The sequence below is a fragment of the Brachyhypopomus gauderio genome, chromosome 11 (assembly GCF_052324685.1).
Source record: "Brachyhypopomus gauderio isolate BG-103 chromosome 11, BGAUD_0.2, whole genome shotgun sequence".
Taxonomy (NCBI): Eukaryota; Metazoa; Chordata; class Actinopteri; order Gymnotiformes; family Hypopomidae; genus Brachyhypopomus; species Brachyhypopomus gauderio.
In genome coordinates this window covers 5,469,654-5,490,324 of record NC_135221.1, presented here as the reverse complement: position 1 = coordinate 5,490,324, position 20,671 = coordinate 5,469,654, and the positions used below count along the sequence as shown (strand labels likewise).

At 40.6% G+C, this 20,671-nt stretch overlaps 1 protein-coding gene across 2 annotated transcripts; it reads right to left on the bottom strand.

The window, feature by feature from the left end:
• Nucleotides 1-2,083: 2,083 nt before the first annotated feature.
• slc7a2 (solute carrier family 7 member 2) lies at nucleotides 2,084-17,614 on the bottom strand. Of its 2 annotated transcripts, none has more exons than XM_077021294.1 (12): nucleotides 17,371-17,614; nucleotides 15,689-16,053; nucleotides 14,838-14,993; nucleotides 10,011-10,176; nucleotides 9,756-9,892; nucleotides 9,337-9,559; nucleotides 8,297-8,436; nucleotides 6,199-6,301; nucleotides 5,144-5,346; nucleotides 4,842-5,008; nucleotides 4,005-4,113; nucleotides 2,084-3,765 (listed from the first exon to the last, which is right to left on the bottom strand). In XM_077021294.1, exons 2-12 carry the CDS (start codon nucleotides 16,050-16,052, stop codon nucleotides 3,611-3,613), a joined length of 1,923 nt encoding a protein of 640 aa, XP_076877409.1. In that variant the 5' UTR covers nucleotide 16,053; nucleotides 17,371-17,614; the 3' UTR covers nucleotides 2,084-3,610. The 2 variants fall into 2 exon arrangements, with proteins under 2 accessions (XP_076877409.1, XP_076877410.1); XM_077021295.1 differs by lacking the exon at nucleotides 8,297-8,436 and adding an exon at nucleotides 7,849-7,985 and having other exon boundaries at nucleotides 17,371-17,612.
• Nucleotides 17,615-20,671: the final 3,057 nt, after the last annotated feature.

The following is a 20,671-nucleotide window of genomic DNA, read 5'->3' as shown; positions in this document are numbered from 1 at the left end:
TGTCGAGAGTTTTGATAGAGTTTTGCTGTTGAGCGCGTTCACGTTTGAGCGTCTGGTATTAGATTATCAACCAACGCAGCTATTAACTGTCAATCACCTTATCGCCACACCCCTTTAAGTAACACTTAATAACTTCTATAAAATCTGTTTATCGTAGAGAAAAACACTGGGAGAGATACTAATGCAATGGGGTGTTATATAATTGACAAAATATAATTGCCCAAAAAAACTTATTTTACGTGTAATGAAAATTCAAAGTTTGTCGTCCGGCCCGTTCACTAACATGGGAATGGACGGGGTTAAAAGTTGTACTGCAGCCAGCCACTAGAGGGCAGCTGACACACGGAGGCTTCACTTTTCACTTGTGTCGTCCAGAGAGGTACAAGATGGCGGTGTGGGAGGAAGGTATTTAGCAGGCTCTGTTGAAATTTAATTTTTTTTTACTATTTAGCCAAGTCTATTGACATTTTGCCTTAGCAATAGATGCGAGCTAAACGTACTTTTTTGATAGTCCGTTTGAAAGCCGTTTTGGCTGCTATTTTACTTGTTACAGCTCTGAATTGTTAGAAGTTTGTCGGTACCATGTCGGACCATGAATAGGCCTACAGCCTGACGGCCCTACGGGAGCAGCACAACAAGGATGATTCTGATACAGTTGAAGTAGATGTCGCTATTCTCTAATCTGTCTCATACAAAACACACTTCTGTATTCTAGAGTCACTTCAACCCTTCCTAATTTGGAAATACTTGTAACTTAATGGACAAAAAGTGTAATAATGCTGTCCTTTAAATCTAAATTGTTTTATGATTATAATAGAAGGACTTCAGCTCTGGCAGAGGCAGCTACAGTATTAAATTCCAACTCTAAAAGTTTTGGAGTGACATGAAGAATTGGCTGTCTTTAAAACTTGAGAACATTCCGGACTTTATTTGATGTACTTTTTCAACGATCTTGATCACAAAATATCTGATTTGGTGAATGTTGTTTTCTTGCTTGCTAAATACCACATACACTGCTGTAAATGGAGACGCTCAGCCCCATGCTTTGCCAGCTTCCTAGTTGATTTTAAGCGGTACTTCTCCGCATTAAAATGTGTAAGATCTGAGTATGTTAAAAAGTGGCTCTTGATGTTTCAAATTTTCTTTTGTTTTAGTTATCTGCTCCATTTCTTGTTGGTTTTCTTGGTCCGCTATCCTTTTCTTTTTTTTCTTGATGTTTCTGTATTTTTTTCTACCTCTACGAGCGGTGTGTATTTACTTGTTATTCTTCAAAAATAAATAAATAAATAAATAAAATAAAACCTACAGTCCCTGGATAAAATTATTCGTCCAGAAACACATGTGTTGTGTCTGTATTTGCAGCGTTTCTGAATTTGCAGCTCGTTTCTGAAATGTAGCGCACGCATTGTCATTTTGATGCATTTGCTTTGCGTATTTGCAGCGCGTTTTCCGCTTGCATCGCGATGGGCTTTCAGAGCCACCGTACAAAGGCATTTAATCAATCCACTAAAAGATGAGATGATTGCTCAATGAAAACAAACAAATATATAATGCAATCACAAGCTTTTCTTTCACAAGCTATTTTTTGTTTTCTACCCTCAGATATGAAGGGATTCTAGGGTGTTTAGTTTACACACGTGACTTTTTCCCCTGATTGAATGGAACTGTATCCAGAGACAGTGCGCTCTGCGGTGGAGTCAGTTGTCCTCCAGGAATATGACTGAAGACCTGCCACATCTTGGGTTAAAACAAAAGAATAATCAACAGTAGGAAACAGCGCTCACAGCTGATGTCTTGGGGCATTACATAGAGAGACATTAGTACAGAGATCTTCAACTTTGGACACAAATACCAGTCAGTGGTAGTTTTTATCTTCATCCCTGACTCCTAGATAAAAGGAGGATGGAAACCCTTATATCAGGATGTAAACTGCAGTGCTTGTGCAAATCTCTGCAACACACACTTAAATTGTATAGCTTTATATGGCTAACATCTGGCTGAAGCTGTATGAGATATATAACCGAACAGTTATATATTCTCTGACCAAATGTAAGTAATAAAGATCTGACCACTACCCAAAAAACACCAGCAAAACAAAAAGGGCATTTATTGATAACAATATGCTAATGTGAGTAAAAAATTACACATTGGTGTTGAATACTATGGAATCACTTAGTAATACACTCAACATCACTATTTAGTTCAAAAGTCAATATACAAAGACATATGGGTTACTTTACAAAGGTTACAAATGTATAGAAATCTCAGCTAATAAAAATTAGCTATTTTTTTTATTTTTCAGGGTCTCAAAATTCTAGTCAAGCCACCTCCAAACAATGACTGAGACTGAACACTTCATGTTCAAAGTGAAAAAGATTTGTGATTTTGTCATACTCAGCCAGTCGTACATGCCAGTTTCAAAGTATCAATCATGTACATCAGTAGATAACACTGAAACTATCAGCGGCCCACAGCAGTAAGAGAAACAGTGCATGGTTAAGGCAACACTTGTATTAAAGCATATTAAGCTAAAAGCAACAGGTGTATTTGGATGCCATTTTATATGAGTGAATTTAACACACAATGCAAAAGAAAGGATGTGTGAAAGTATGTTCGAAACATCCAGATTACAATAAAAAACAAAGGAAGCTGGTGACTTTAATGCCAATTCATAGATTTTATCATATCTCTTGGTGTCTTTTTTCTTTTACAAATAGCTTTATGTCTAAATAAATCTATGTAAAGAATAAAGAAAGAAAAAAGTCTTGGGGGGGGGGGGCAGAGTACTTAGCATAACACTCATTCTTTCTGAGCTTATGATAAGGGCAAGACTCTGCTTGAATTTGATTGACATTTCATACTTTTATGATGTATGAAGTAGTATTGAGTTGGCATTAAAACTGTCTGTGCAAACAAGACAAGATGAAACAGGACAGTTACATAACTGTGTCTATAAGACAATCAGTGAAAGGAATGTGATTTAGGAGTTAGACTACCAAGACAGAGATTCAAACATTCAAATGTATTACATTCCACTTTAGAAGTAAAATAATTGTAAACAGGAAATGGGTAATAGTCTTATTAGAAAATTGTAGCCAAAGAACAGAAAGTGGACTATTTTTACATTAGAAATACTGTGAATACTCATAGACATGGTCATTAAAATAATATTTAAAAAAATACACAGAGAAAGATTGACCAGTAAACTCTGACAGTGTTATCTTGTAGCAAATGTAGCTAACTATTCAATTAAATATAAAAGCTGCTACATATGAACATGGTACAACCAGAGGCAACTGTAGTTCACTATGTAAAACTCAAAGCGCATTTAGAGCTCAAATGGTTAAGACCCTCATTAATGCAGAAACGTGCAGCAGTAATGACTGAGAGGTAAGTTCACGTTTCATTAACATTAACCCATCACAGCCCATGAGGGTACCAATAAGTCAGAACAATGGGGGAGATATATATATATATATATATATATATATATATATATATATAGCACACACTAAACCACATTCTCAACCCTCATCCCAGCCTGGGTGCTCAGCAAGATAGTTCGTGTAGGTGTAGGTGTAGCAGAGCTTTACATATAATCAGCCATCCATTAAAACTGACTGGTCTTCTCCGGATGCATGACCTTTTCCGCACTGCCATCCTTTACTAACATTCTTTCCTTCTCTTGCATGGTGTCAGGGTCTTTCGGGTGCCTGTGGTGCTCACTGCTGTGCCATATACCATAACCAAAGTAAATCAGGAAACCTGAAGTGCAGGAATTAAGCACATTAACGATTTACACGGTCAGACTTGTGGAGGAACATGCTGGGGTTAAAAGTAGAACTGACTCAGATTCCTCTCATAAGCCTCTGCTATAGGCCTACTAATGCTCTTTCAATGCATGTGCATTGTGTGTGTGTGTGGGGGGGGGGTGCACATAGGCTTTTAAGTATGTGGTCTACTGTGTGTGTGTGTCTGAGGGGAGAGAGAGAGCGAGTGCTTACCCGCAGCCATCCAAACAGAGAAACGGATCCATGTGTCTCCGCTCAGCTGCACCATGAGGTAAACATTGACAAATATACTCAGAATGGGCAGGAAGGGCAATAGGGGAACCTATGGAACAAACCCGGTGTGTTAAACACGTGCACAGGGGTGAATTTCCTCCCGAAAGCCTAGTCACTGTGGACCAAACGAAGCAAACCTGATGATGTACACCACACTACTTTTGATGTCAGCAGGGGCAAGTGCAATATGTTAAAGCTGGTCCATACGTTCTGCTGTGTTAACACACCACTTTTTCCCTACTCGAAATGTTGTTTAATCCTTTCTTTCATCACTCCGGGCTTCACTGCACTTCTTTGTACTATGGGTACATTTTTCGAACTATATGGAGTATTATGGATAACAGGCTTAAGGCTGTGCCAAATGAACTGCTGACATTTTGACATTTTTTTCATACTGTTTGATGTGCTGTTGCACTTCTATCTGCTTAATAGCCCTTTTTCCCATTAGTTTACTACAGCATTTAAGCTCAGTGGGCTCAGTAGGCTCAGCCATAAGCCAACTGGAAAAGATGGTTTTAGCTGTTGCCTTGAATACAGTGATGGGTGGGCAAGCACATAACTCAAGCAGCAGACTGTTCCAACTTTGACCCAGCCGCACTAAATTATCACCAACAGTGTGCAACTTGCCGCTAGGAACTTTGAGCGAGTGCAGCTCGAACGAGCACAATGTGCGCACTGCAGAGTAAGTCTGGAGGAGACTGCTGAGGTAGATTGGTGCACAGCGAGATTTAGGTGTAAAGCACATACCATAAAAGAGATTTAAACACCAGCACATACCATAAAAGACACCTTCTTGCTTGTCTGGGGCTGTCTACAGACCAAGATGATACACGTGAAAAGAATAAGCAAGGAGGCCGCCAACACCCCCAGGATCCAGGACTCCAGAGCGAGGACGGCTTGTCCGTAGTGTGTAGTGAGAGCACTTATGGTGCACACTACGATAACTACAAAAAGACAAAACACACACACATCTGAATTTAATGGAACACAAGGCGATAAATTCTTCTAGGTCTCACGAGTCGAATGCATTGGCATTGATCCTGCGGGTGTTCCTGCGTGAGGCGTGGAGCGATGCTGACCTATGACCCCCACGGCCATGTTGACGGCGGTGGAGGAGGCCTCGGTGGGCTCTTGCGAGGGGTTGAGCAGAGAGCGCAGCGCAGACGCTCTCTTGTCGTTCAGCCTATCGAGGTGCGACTCAGACTCCGTCAGCTCCGACTCACCGAACTCCTCGCCTCCTTTACTGATCCCAGCGCTCTCCGACACGGAGTCTGGCCTATACCTGAAAGGAGGAAAGTTATCACCACGTCAGCCATGCAACGGTTAATAATCACAGCTCACCTAAACCAAATACTCATTTGTGAAACCATATTGTTGACTATAAATAGCTGGACAAAAACTGTTGCATTTGAATCCTCCATGGACAAAAAATGATTTTTTCATAAACATATAGAGATCAATTAGGACAGAGACACACTGAAAAGCATGATCACAAGACGATTTTAGACCTAATATAAAACGCTAACAAAATAACATTTTAAACTTCAAAACATGTTTATTTGTGTAACAATGAGGTCTTGCAGGTAAAAAAAAAAAACCTCAGCTATACCTCAGCTGTTTTAGGATAGTGTTATTTGTGGCAAGCTATCGTACACTTACAAATGTAACCACGATCATGAGTATAGTTGTCGTGTTTAGAACACCACACCCATGTAACTGACGATAGCCTCCCTTAGCTCTGTAAGCACTATTCTCCACTTTCACCAAGTCCTGAAAGGGTTCTTGGTCCATGTGTATCAGAGCTGTGTATTTTTTGGTCAGCGGCCCACAGATTTTTAAAATTCCTGTTTTTCTAGAAAGGGGCCGTTTTTAGGACTCCAGGAAACATAACTGTGCCCCCTTTAAGTTGAGCAAGGCTAAGAAAACAGGTCAGAAAAAAACAGAACCATTAACTAAAGAAATCACCCAGCAATGCACAGTGCTTGCATTCAGCCGATTGCATCACAGATCTAATAAATGTTCACGACATCTTTCCTGCAGACCTGCAAGAGCAGGGTACACTCTGCACTCTGGAGACCTTTCACTCAGACCCCAGATGCATTTTGGAGCATGTAGTGAAACCACAGACACAAACCTGAGAATAAGCACACAGGCAGCCACTAAAGAGTAGGCCAGCAAGGTCCCGATAGACATCATGTCCACCAAGGCCTTAAGGTCAAAAAGGCAAGCCATGATAGCTGTAGGATTAATACACAACATTTTACAAGTTACATAAGGATATTTCACAAATAATGTATCAATGCACCAGCCATTATTTATAAGACGGATCTACACCCAGCAATGGGTGGTCTACAGATTAAAATCACAACATCAAGCTGGCAAAGATTAAATAGCAAACAATATTGTCCAGTGATGAACACATTTAGCCATAATTCATTTTATTACATTTGTATAATGTTTGTATTATTTTATTCGCTACTGATGGCACAAAGGGTCACATGCACAAGCTCCACACTGTTCAGATTTAGTTTAGATTTAGTTTAGATTTGTATTATTGTTGGCCAAACCAAAATTTCTGTTAATTTACAAGACTGACATACAATTCTTGCATTATAAAACTCTCAGGAAAAACCTTGCCAGATTGAGGCTTTAATACTTAAAATCATAACCCAGCAACTATTATTAATGCATATAAAGACCTGACATTGCACAACAAATTTCACAGAACTTGATAAAATAACTAGGGCTAATCATCCCCTTTTTTAAATCATGTTCAGATTTCAGAATTTTGAAGAAAATTAGTGCCAGTGTTAAAGTAGTTCACGTCCGTTTTTAAATAGCTATGCAGCTCTTAGTAGACAGGTAAGAAGTTACTCAGAAAGAAGAATATAATACATGACCAGCAGTCACCATAACCACAGTACATTCTGCAGCAGAAACTTGTACCAAAGGGTTCCATCACATACCAAAATATAATGCAAATTCTTTGCTGAGTGTAAGTGATCAGCTCCAGATTTGCCCCGTGACTTCAGTGCATTGTTCCAGGTGCTCAAGCCTCCACGCAGCAGGCCATCAATGTACATTAATAAACTCAAAAGCGCTTCAGTATGAACTCAATTCATAGCAATCGTGGGGGTCTCCCAAACCAAACCCTAACCCCTGCACAGGGCTTTATGCTTGATCCAGCTGTCTAGACTGACCAAACACACACTGAATTCACCCCACCAGGCATTAAAGGGTACAGCTTTCACTATGTTCTCGCTCCGCAGCTGATGCTACAGAGAGCTTCACCCTTCTCATAAACTCAGTGTGTGCACGTAAAACACCTTTTAACTCACATCTGCAGATTTGTGCTGGTTCACGGTGATTTGTTGGTCCAATCTGATGCTCTAGCTACGACATGCACTTAATTTCTACACATTCTAAACGAGCTACTTTTGAATTGCAAAGACAAATTGAAAAAGTCATGACCTTGGAAAAGATTTCAAAATCCCATTCTTGCCACACGCTCCGCACCTCATTTCATAGTCTGCTGCGCAGTAATTAAACCTGCGTGATTAAACCAAAATCCTCCAAGAGCTAAACCCAGAGGGAAGATGTTACTATCTGCAGCACAGGGTGACCCGGTTTTGAGACAATAGATTTAGACCATCCAGATTCATATCAGCACCGCCACCACCACCCGACAAAACTCATGCATCCCTCACCACCGCAAGCCCGAACATGCACGCAGGGCCCCTCCACCAATCCTGGTCATGCCACACCTCTGTCCACTGGAGCTTACCCGCGGTGGTGCCCGCAGCCATGGTGGCGGCCACTGGTGACTGACGCTTACTCAGTTTGGAAAGAAATCTGAATAGTATGCCATCTCGCGCCATGGCAAACAGAATGCGAGGAAGAGGAAACATGGAGCCCAACAGGCTAGGGACAAAAAAGGGGTCATGATTCAAACACAGAGCAGTCTGGACGGTTAAGAACACCACAGGCAACTGTGAAGGAGCAAACGGTTCCCAACTTCAGGCATCGTTTTATACCTGTCGAAATTGTTTTCCACTTGCACATTCAGTTGGCACTTTGTTCAAATATAAATAATTTATTCATCTATGAATTTCTGACTCATCTGCGGTTGACTCGTCTATGAGTTACGGACTCATCCTAATGTTGGACTTTCACATTTGCCTGGTGGAACATGTTGCCAGTTTCACACAGCAAGTTTTACCCTCAGCTCTCACCTGCAACTACACCGGAGGTCATTGTGGCAATAAGTGGGGTCTTCGTCTTAGGACTGATTCGGGCTAACACTTTGAAAAGCACACCATCCTCTGCCATAGCATAGATTACACGTGGCATTGGGAATATGGAGCCCAGCAGACTGCAGGTAGGGCAGAGACATGCATAAGACCAACACGTTAGTCAGGCAACCCCCTCACACCAGGCCCACTGCACCACAGCCACAGAGCATGACAATTACATGCTGCAAACCAAATCCCCAAATCCTTCACATGCATTACGTAGTGCTCCACATCATACATCTCCTTTCTGAGATTTGAAATCAGAGCACTGTAAGGCATTGAAGGAGATCTCAGGGATCTGGCTTTTCAATCACGTTATATTCATTTTTCCTGGTTCATTAATGAAGACCTCGCTGTAAAATTATGATCCTGCAAAGTTTTAAGCATGTTCATAGAAGAACAGACAATGTGTTATGATGATATTTTACTAAAGTATAAAAAAGGAAAGTGTTCAAAGTTCACAAATAATTGTACAATGTTTTAGCAGACGGGTCTTCTGTGAAGCTTCTATTCTACAGCCAAATTCCACTTCTACTATAACATAAACGTTACTAAACTAGAACCAACATTCATGACCAATTTTGAAAAAAAAAAAAAAAAACATTTCCTGTGATTTTGCTGATTTCACTCACCAGGAAAAAAGAAAGACACTGCTCATGCTTAGTATTCGTTCTGAAAGAGTGCAGTATCAAAGCCGTGAAAGAACGCGTGTGCAAAGGAAAAGCATGTTTGCCTCTTTCCAACAAACCACCACCAGGAGAGCGATTAGTTTTTTTTTTTTCTTTTTAGAAATCAGTCCACATTAGACCAAATCATGCACTTCACTAGATGGTAGAACACGTCTTACGAGGTACACCTCACCCTTGTAAATAGTTTATTGCCTGACAGACACTTTTCACTGACAGAACTTACATTTAAAACAATTTCAGTCATAACATTCTGAGTAGGTTTTAAAATTTATGAACCAGAAGGATCATTACCTGGTTGATAATGCACAGAGTGAGCCAACTGCCACCACATACTTAGCAGGTCCCCAACCAACATATTCAAAGGCCATGGGCAGAGGGCTCTTCTCATCCAGGAGAAAGTAGGGCATCATGAGGGTTAGGGCAGCCGACACACCAAAGTAAGCCAAGAAGCAGATCAGGAGGGAGGTGACGATGCCGATGGGGATAGCCCTCTGAGGGTTCTTCACCTCCTCACCTGATCAACACAACATTTGGAACACTGTATTCTGTCATCAAAAGTCTCCCTTTTACAGTGTGAACAACTTAATATATAGTTTAATGGATTATTAATGGCTCAGTTATAAATTAACTTTATGTCTCTGTCAACGTTATGTTTCTGACTTGCTTGCGGTTATAGTCGTGTCATGTCTTGCCGTTACGTTTATGAATACCTGTGGTTGCAATGCAGTCAAATCCTACAAAGGCGTAGAAGCATGTTGCTGCTCCTGCTAACGTTCCCCCAAAGCCGTAAGGCAAAAATCCTCCTGCCCCATAGTCGCTGGTGATATTCTCGGTGTAAGAGATGTTCCTGTAACGAAACACCGGAGTGAAATATGAGCTGGAGTGACACTGATAATGAATGTACTACTGTTCCACACACATGCAATATCCTTCACCTCAAGAGTTTTAAAACAAACATCTTTCACCTCGTCACAATTGTGACATTTATGAGGGACTCCTCTGATATACTCCAGTTAAGAGTATCTCCTTTCACAAAGCCGGAGACGATGACGAACATAAGGACGAGCACATTCACAGATGTGAAAATTTTGTTGACCCATGCTGACTCTTTAACCCCAAAAGAAAGAAGACCTGCAAAAAAAACAAACATAAGATCACAACATGATATTAAAGTCCGAGTCCCCACTATGTAATCAAAATATCTTCATTTTGTATACTGGTGACTCTACTTTGGTATTGTGTGCTGTTATAAATGTCTCTTTAAAAATTTTATGTGTACAGCTCAGACACCCTACATGCCAGGAACCAAGTTCCAGGCAATCCAGTTTCAGGCAATCACTCCCTTGTAGAAGGAACATACTTGCTTAGTAAGGTAATAAAGCATAGCAGTTTACTAAGCTCCATGTTTAATGGAACCCAAGTGTACACTGTGTCCTTTTGAAACACTGCTCAGTCCAAAGCAATTGCAAAGCATCATACTTTGGGTTCCATTACAAGTCACGTGTGTGCAGCCCCCCGTTTAGCCACTTGTTACATAACGCTTATCCTCTTACTGAATTTGAGAAAGCGTTGGCCCCATCACGGTTTTCTGGGTATCACTTAAACCCGTTTGCACCGTGTGCATTTATCTTTTCACCGTTTAATTCATTTTTTTAACATCTACAGTATGTCTTGAAATTATTGTGTAACAGGAGATTTTTCTGAATAATGTTATTGGAATGCGTTTTTACTGCATTCACCGTCCACACACAAAGTAATGACGCAAATACATTTGAAGGCAGATCATTGGTTTTAAGTTTGATGACTTTTTCTGACGCTCAAATGTGATTACTGGCAATGTTGGACTGGGCTGAATTTAGCTTATCTTGTGTTTTGGGATCAAATAAGGAGCCAAGAAATACAGCCTGAACAGTTTTGAAGCTTTTGAAAATATAAAAAACGAACTACTGTAAACAGCGTAGATTATGCCTAACTTTATATTCGTGATCCGTAACCATAGCTAGCAGAATTGAAGTATTTAATGTCTCTTTTGGGTTTTGGTTGTTTTTTGTGACAGGTTTATTTGGTCTTGAGGTTGGATATTTTTGCAGTCTTTATGCTTAACTGCTTATTACGATACTGAAGTCTTTTGCTTGCTTTGTCGACTTTTACTGCATGTTTCTCTGAACTATTTAAGTACAGAAATATTGTATCTCAGGACTGTAGAGGTGCATGCGATAGGGTAATCAGAGATTTATCATATTCCATGAGAACATTCTGAGTCCCTCTCTCTCTTCTTCACAGACTATGTGGTTGCGTAAGTGCGTTGGGGCCTGGACATACGTAGTTTGGTGCGTACTATAAAATCCACTGTTGGCACCACTGCTGGGCATATCTACTATACAAACATGCATGAGGTGATGAAATATACTACAAATTTTGTGTAGCTTTTATCAGTTTTAATTTTAAAAACGTTGTCATATCCGTTAAAACTTTTTACTATGTCCAGACAGTCGAACAATGACTGGTCACCGTTGACTCCCATTCTGAGTTTTTGAAGCCACCACGATAGAAGCTGTCATCGTAAGTGCGTTTGCGCAAAAAGAAAATTGGAGTCAGAGCATGCGTAGTAGAGGTTGTTGGCATTGGCCGTTTGAAATAGTCGATTTACATACTGCTTGCATCCTGATTGGGCCTCAAATCAATTTGCCATATGCAGTATTTAACCAAAATATGCAATATGCGAAAGATGGCATACTACTTCCACCAAATATTCCAGCACTGGATCGGAACATGCATCGGAAAATGATGCGGAAGAAAATGTTTCCCAAGTGGGCAGAACCTTCGTATGTTGACATGACTTCATAAAATAGTTTCCATTTGCATCACATATTGTATACTATACTGCATACTACTACCTGACTCAATATACAGTATATATGGAGTGCAGTATATAGTATGTAGTAGGCAATTTTGAACAGAACCAGCAACTGTGACCTGTGATGAAACTCTTCATTTGTTCTTAACAACAATATTTTAGCATACAATTTTGTATCTGGCATTTAATATTTAATGTTGTAAAAATGCTGCGGGTTATTTCGGTCTTTGTGTAGTGTTTCTCTTAAAAAACTTGTTCGGTATGTGAACTAAGAGGCCTCACAGTCATTTTATCTCAGCGTATCAATGTGAACATTTTCAAAATGTAGTTCAAAAGTCATGGTTCGTTCAACTGTAACTGTAGGGTGCCTGAGGTTGTGTGTACTCTGCCCACTTGTGTACTATAAAGATCCCACTTCTTTACCAGTTGAGCAATGGGTTCTGAATCAAATCTAGTGTGCCCTGTTTAAGTATTTCTACAGTCCTGAGATACAATATTTCTGTACTTAAATAGTATGCCTATATCTGCATAGGAATAACACATTTGAAAAGTTCCAATCTGGTTTTAGGCCCCATCACAGTACTGAAACAGCATTAGTTAAAGTAACAAATGATCTCCTCCTTGCATCAGATCAAGGCTATGTATCACTGTTAGTGCTTCTTGATCTTAGTGCAGCTTTCGACACAATTGATCATAGGATCTTGCTAGAAAGGTTAGAACGCTGGGTTGGAGTCTCAGGCACAGCCCTTTCATGGTTTCAGTCTTACTTAACAAATCGCTATCAGTTTGTAGAGCTCAATAATATTTCATCCAAACGTACAATGGTTAAATATGGGGTCCCGCAAGGCTCCATCTTAGGACCACTATTATTTACATTATATATGCTACCATTGGGCACAGTTATAAACAAACATGGTGTCAATTTTCACTGCTATGCGGATGACACTCAACTTTACATATCAGCCAAACCCGATGACAAACTCAGTTTAGGAAAAATTGAGGCCTGTGTAAGAGATATTAAATGCTGGATGTCTCTAAACTTCCTACAATTAAATGAGGACAAAACAGAAGTTCTCCTTGTGGGCCCTAAGGCCGCAAGACAGAAAATTCCAAATTTAATGCTTAATCTTGCAGACTATCCCATTACACCTGGCACAGTAGCCAAAAACCTAGGCATCATACTCGACTCTGACCTATCATTTGATAAATATATAGATAATACTACTAGGATAGCTTTTCTACATCTCCGCAACATTGCCAAATTAAGAAATGCATTATCACAGGATGATGCAGAAAAATTGGTGCACGCATTTGTTAGCTCTAGACTAGACTACTGCAATTCACTACTGTCAGGATGTTCAAATAGGAATCTAAATAAACTTCAAGTAGTTCAAAATGCCGCAGCTAGAGTTCTGACCAGAACTAGAAAATTTCAGCATATTAGACCAGTCCTATCAGCCCTGCATTGGCTCCCAGTTAAATTTCGTATTGATTTTAAAATTCTATTATTAGCATATAAAGCACTACACGGGCTTGCTCCTGAATACCTCCAGGAACTTATTTCCTACTATGAACCCCCACGTCAACTAAGATCACAGGGTGCTGGTCTGTTATTAGTTCCACAAATTAACAAGGTAACAGCAGGGGGAAGAGCCTTTTCTTATAAGGCCCCCCAGCTTTGGAATAATCTTCCTAAATGTGTCCGGGACTCTGACACTGTCACAATCTTTAAATCTAGGTTGAAAACCCACTTATTTAGTCTAGCGTTTGATAATTAATATCCCCCTTAGATAAAGGTACAGATCCAGGGGTTCATAGACGAAGGGTTTTATGGTAGACTGGGGTACTGGTGCTGTCATCCTGTCACTGCTCGTGGTCACTCAAGTTTGTTGACAGTGCAGTGGACGGATGCCATTGTCTCAGAATGCCCCCAAGCCTATGTTACCTTCTGGTTCTGCCTTTTTTTAGCTAGGCTGTAATAATTTAACTTAGTGCCGGAGTTGCTGCCACACTCCAGAAATGTTTATAATTTTACCTGTCCTGTATATGTCCTCATACAGAGCTAATTTTCCCTGTTTCATTTCTCCACATGGCTGCCCGCCTGCTTGAGGAATAATGAGATGAGGAGAGACAAGCGATCCATCCTGGCCGGCCACCTCCTGCCTAACCGGATGCCTACACCATGATGGACATTATTACATATTTTTCGGTCTAAATTGACATTATTGCATCTTTTACATTCTGTCTACATTCTGTCTATATTGTTGTTGTTGTCATGGTGACCGGTGTCGGCCAGAGGAGGATGGGTTCCCCCCCTGAGTCTTGGTTCCTCTCAAGGTTTCTTCCTCATGCAAAAACTAGGGAGTTTTTCCTTGCCACTGTCGCCTTTGGCTTGCTCACTGGGGGCTAGGACTCGGCACTTGTAAAGCTGCTTTGTGACAACAACTGTTGTAAAAAGTGCTATATAAATAAAATTTGATTGATTGATATTTCATTTTGGACGCAGTAGTATATTTGTGTTTGCTGGCCAGCAGTGTTGACATTTCACAACGTCGAAAGCAGCCTCCTCTGTGTGTGTGTGTGTGTGTGTGTGTATGTTGAATTATTAAGCTACTTTTGTATTACCGAATGCAGCTTTAAAGTATTATTACTGCAAATGTCACCAATTTGCAAACATAGAGCCGATTGCAAACCTAGGCCTTTTTTTCTGAATAATTTTCCATGAATTAGCTTAACGCTTGAAGCATGACTTGTGCTGCAAATTTGTGCTTCACAAGGTCTTTCGGTTTGTGTTAACCTGCTTCAGGTGGAATATGGCCAGTCAGAGTTAACAGGTACAAAAATGGAGATGCCGGTAACAGACCGAAGCTGAATCGAATGCAAAGTGTTGTTCCTGAAAAGGAAGAATGTCAAACATGAATAAATAAGTAAATACCTGAAAGCAGTAAGATCAAGCAAACTGCAAAGAAGTCTGGGTATTCTGCCAGGCCAGGCAAGCTCATTCTGAAATATGTTTTGCAAAATGTCTCTATATGGCCCCCTATGAGTTCATCAAATGTTCCACTCCAAGCTCTGGCAACACTGGAGGTTCCTGTTTCAAAATAAAAAGCAGAGTAACATACAGCTAGAGTGTGGGGGCAGGGGTGGAGGGGGGGCAGGGGTAAAGTGGGGCAGTCGATAGTGCACTGTAGTACACAGGTTTCCAGAGAAACTGGTCCTTTCAACTGTGCAAACCAAATGCTTCTGAAGCTTCAGGAGGTGAAACCAGATCGATTTAGTTTATTTAGTATGTAGTGTTCAAACAGTAACAAGTCCATTTGCAGGATAAATCTATATTAGTGTGTGTGTGTGTGTGTGTGTGTGTGTGTGTGTGTGTGTGTGTGTGTGTGTGTGTATGTATATATTAGTGCTGTCAATTCCAGGTGCCGCGATTAAAAGTCCTCACCAGGATTTTGCTCAGGCTTCCTGGATTGTGTTGATTCCACTAATTTTACCTGGATTGCTAATTAGAAAATCTAGTAAGCTTGAGCAAAATCCTGGTGAGGACTTTTAATCGCGGCACCTGGAATTGACAGCACTAGTATATATATATTAGGTGTAATGTAATAATGTATGTTATTCTTTTACCTAGTAAATTTCTCAGTCAGTACATGTTTTTCCTTTGTTTAAAGTGGGACATAACAATGGCACCTATCAGAATAAGTTTTGCATTTCCGATTTATGCAAAGTGTTTTGAAAGGTATGAACTACATGTCATGGGGTGCACCATCAGAGCCTCACACTGACCTATGACGTATGAGAGTATGAGGTTCCATCCCGTTACGAAGGCCAGGAATTCTCCTACGGTCACGTAGCTGTACAGGTATGCCGAACCCGTCTTGGGCACCCGAGCACCAAACTCTGCGTAGCACAAGCCAGCCATCACGGAAGCCAGAGCAGCTATGAGGAAGGATACCACAATGCTGGGGCCAGAACTGCCCTTGGCAACCTCTCCAGCGAGGACATAGACCCCAGCCCCCAACGTGCTTCCTACTCCCAAGGCGATGAGGTCCAGTGTGGAGAGGCAACGGCACAGCTTGGACTCCTCCAGACAATCCACATTTTTTCTTCGCACCAGAGAGTGGCCAAAGGACAGTAAGTGTGCCAGCATTCTTTTGGAGAAACCAGAGATGTATTATTAGAGTGTACATGTGGTTTGTTATTAGATTATTAGTGCACATGTGGATTATTATTATTAGATTATTAGGGTGTACATGTGGATTACTGAGTATTAAGAGCTCGGTGTGTCCACAAAGAAACAAAGTAGCAAAAGTGGAGGTTCCTGAATTACTAACAATAAACAATGTTACATAAAATCTTTAAACCACAGAATCCGAGTGACCAAAATCAGTTTGATAGATCACACTTCTTGCATCTAATTGTTGTAAATCTTCAACTGGTGCTGGTGCATGGATATTTGCAACACTCTTAGTAACTACTGAGCAAGCTATGCGGTTTTCAGACATAAGGAGTTAGAGTACATACAACTCACTTTTAGCTATACAGTTGCTGTAATGTAATGTAATTTTCCCTGCTTATTAAACAGTGGACATGCAAGTTGTTCTTGAAGTGAGTACGGAGAGTGAGTACTCAGACTGAACCACTTATTTTCATTTTAAAGTGTCTATAGGGTTTGGGCAATTTCTTAAATAAAAACAACGGTTCAATAAAAAGAACATGAAGAAAAAGGTCTGAGCATTACACAATTGTTTTTACAAATCTCTTCATCTTGACAGGTGTGGGTTGCTAAAGGCAGAATTTCAGTTAATTAATACATTTGTATGCCCGGGGAGATTTGGCTTGTTGCTTACATTGTAGCTGCATTACATTATTAACTAAAATAATTGCATTATTGGCTTATTATATACTTTTCTGCTCTGTTTCTGTTCTGTGGACATCAAAGGTGGTTACATAGGTGGTATTTCAATATTTCCTTCAACAAATTCATTGTTTGCTTTTGACTTAATTTTATTGTTCTGTGCCAGAATGTTTTTTTTTTGACAGTTTGCCATTTGTTGCTTGCTCATTCACAGGCTGTGGATCCACTCTTGAGATTGCATCATAAACTCTGCCTGAAACTCCTGGAAAACTCTTTACATTAAATAATCATTTCTGCATGTCAAATATGCTTTGTCAAGGGCTTAGGGATTTTCTGGTGCATATAAAGGATCACTGCCATAATAAAGCAGGGCTGCTGAAAATACACTCAACCTTGCTCTATAACTTACAGAAATAGCCTTTATCACAAATCTCCTGTGTGTCTTTACTGAACAGACAAGCCATTTGTCACAAAAATATCTGGAGTTAGCAGAAGCAATCCCTTCAACGAAATTCGTGCTATAGGCCTACTAATCTTCCCATTAATACAATTAACAGCATAAATGTTGTTGCTAAATTATTTATTTGCTTGAGATTTCCAGGGTTCTTACCTGAGAAATGCAGAAATCTGACAGGCAGTTGCAAGTCTAAAACTCTTAGACGCAGTGACTCTGAGAAAGTTGTTACTGTGCCCGCGCGCCTCTTAAGGGATCTTGTCACCGACTGTAGTGATGGAGTTGTAGGTCAGTCTATCTATAAAGTCCCATCTCAGGTTTGATGCTTTCCTTGCTGAAGCTCAAACCCTCGTTACTGACATACGAACCCTCAGCTCGTCTATTTTTACCTTGCCCTTCCTCCTATCTCGGTGGGCCTTAATTTGCTCCGCTCTAATGCCTAGACTCCAGCAGATTGGTCGGACAGCTGTGCCGCCCCAAGAGGAGGAGTGAAGATTAAGGGGCGGAGCTAGCCTATCATCGCCAGCAGTGGAAGGCAAAGTTGTTATATAGAGCATGCAATAGCATTTAGGGACCAGAAAAATGCACTAAAATGTGTGTGTGTGTGTGTGTGTGTGTGTGTGTGTGTGTGTGTGTGCCCTCACATGTGTGCACATGTATAGATATATATGTGTAGAGGAAAGCAGAAATTAACATTTCCATGACTTACTTTTCTTTTTAAAAAAATGCACACACAGCCCAAACATGTCCAGCTGCCCGAGCACTTACTGACCACTGATAAATGGTTAAGCAACTGACATTGACAAACATTGAAACGGACACATCTGTTTGACTAGCAAAATGTGAACGAGTGGCTAAAAGCATGGCTGGTGATTGGACGGGGGAGCACGGCGGAGTGATCGCAGGTGAAAGACCTTCATGGAAAACTTTACCAGAGACTGTGGGCACAGACATGAAGTCAGACCGATATATCCATGTTAGGGTAAGTTTTGAAACAAAAAAAAAGTTCAGTTCAAAATACATATTCTAAGTAAGGAAAAGTAACATAAAATAGCATATAATGTATAATATCTCCAATTAATATGAATGAAACTTTTAATCATTATTGTTTCAACAATATTTAGCCAATTGAGTCCTTCCCAACACAATCCTGAATCTGTAAACTACAGAGACATTGCAAGGCTGCAGACCACTAGGTTAAGTTCGTTTCTGTGAGTGCCAGCCTGTCTACTGCTAGCCATCGCTGTCTGCGGTGTCCTGCCCTCACAATATACCATCACTCCAGACACTTTAGTCCATTATGAGTCCGGAACGCCACTGTGAACGTAAATGCCAGCCCTAACAGATGGGCATGTTGGAACCATGACTGCAAACGTTCAAAAGCACAATCTCCGTGGAGACAGGGAAGCATGATGCAGTATATAAAACCTAGTGAATTATGTTCCTCCCTTATAGGAGATTCTGCCAAAGCCAGGAAACCAGTTAGCAGATGACACATGGGGAATTAAAGGAAATTAAACCAAATGCCCATTTGCAAGTTGTGCACATTGTCGTCAAAATCTTGTAAGATTGTAAGACAAATAGAAAAAATGTATATGCTCTAATTGTATATATTTGGTATTGCTAGGTTTTACAGCTATGGGATGAGTTTTTAGCAATGAAAATGTATTGATGCTGAATAAAGCATGACATGATTAAAATGAACATGCATGACCAATGTACTGAACCAATGTACTGGTTTTATATTCCATATCCTACACAGATTTCACCGTGTGCCCAAAGCTGCTTTCTTTATCTGCCAAACGATCACTGAACTTCAGAAAGCAGCAAAGTATCAAAAATAGGCAAACTCGGCAAATGTCTGAACTTTCATTTAAAGTCTTAGTTCCTGCAGTCATATGTTTGATTGATAATAACTCTCAATTGTCTGTGATGCCCTCAGATGGTCAGAGACGGCATTCCACAAATGTGGTGCGAAGGAGCACAAATCCCATGGTGCTGAGTTTAGTCCTGGGAACAAGGAGGCAAGTTTGAGTTTTTAGAATGGAGGGATCTTAATGAGGTTTGTGGAATGAGAAGTTATTTAAGGTAGGAGATAACATTTCCATACATGCACTGATAGGTGAGTGGGGAAACCTTGTATTTGATCCTAACATAGACAGCAAGCCAATGGAGAGTATGCAAAATAGCGGTGATGTGCTCATGTTTCTGCACTGTCATCAGGATTGGAGCAGCACTGTTCTGAATGTACTGAAGGCTTTACAGAGTCTTGTTTGGGATCCCTATGAAGAGTGCATTGCAATAATCCAGTCTGGAGCAAACAAAATCATGAACCAGATTTTCTGCATCTGATACAATAAGTCCAGGTCAAAGTTTGGCAATGTCTCTGAGGTGATGAAACCTTGCAAAGTTGTTTTATATGAGTTTCAAAATTGAGCTGAGGGTCCATTTTAATCCCAAGATTAGTAATTGTTGTAGATAGAGGCAGAGTGTGACCAGATAGTGTGATGCTGGTTATTGAAGACGACTGAATTTGGTATGAGGTACTGATTAACATCAGTTTAGTTTTTGTACTGTTCAACTGAAGAAAGTTTTGTGCCATCCACTTGTTTATCTCTTCAAGACATGAACTGAGGATTGATGGAGCTGTCAATAATGATGGGGCAACAGCATGGGAGGGAGTGGTCTCAATCTTTATACATAATACAAAGAGTATGGGTCCAAGGACTGACCCCTGGGGAACACCACAGGTCACTATATAGGATTTAGATATTGCACTTCTGATGGAAATTGTACTCTGACCTGCCGGTGAGATATGACTGAAACCAGGAGAAAGCAGCAGCCATGAGACCAATGGCATGTTTTAAATGGTTAAGGAGTAACATGATCAACTGTGTTGAAAGCACAAGACAGATCAAGAAGGATGAGCACTAACGGGGAGCCAGTATCCGCTGTCATCAGAAGGTCGTTAGTGGCCGTAACTAGAGCCCACAGCACGAAAACCAGACTGATTTTTTTTCAAAATTGTTGTTGTGTTTGAAATGATCCTGAATGTAAATGGGAAGATTAGAAACAGGCCTATGATTGGCAAAAACGTCAGGGTCAAGAGAATTTTTTTTGAGAAGTGGTTTGATTACGGAAGTTTTTTATTGAGCATGGCACATAACCAGCTTAGAAAGAGTGATTTATCAATGTTGTGATCATAGGACTTAAGATGGTAGTGTTGTTTGCTTTTATGGAGGCAGTCAGAAAGTTAAGAGACTTAAGGGGATTGGAAACCCCCAAAAATTGGAAAGTTGTTTTCTGAGTGTGTGTGCTTGTATGCCCAGTGGTGGATGGTGCTCTGCCACTAGGGTCTGTCCTCTCTCCCCTTCCTGCACCCCATTCAGTTTCCCAGGGGGCTGTGGATCCCGGTAGAGAGTACGCTGTGCGCAATTGGCTGCCGCTTCTCGCCGGT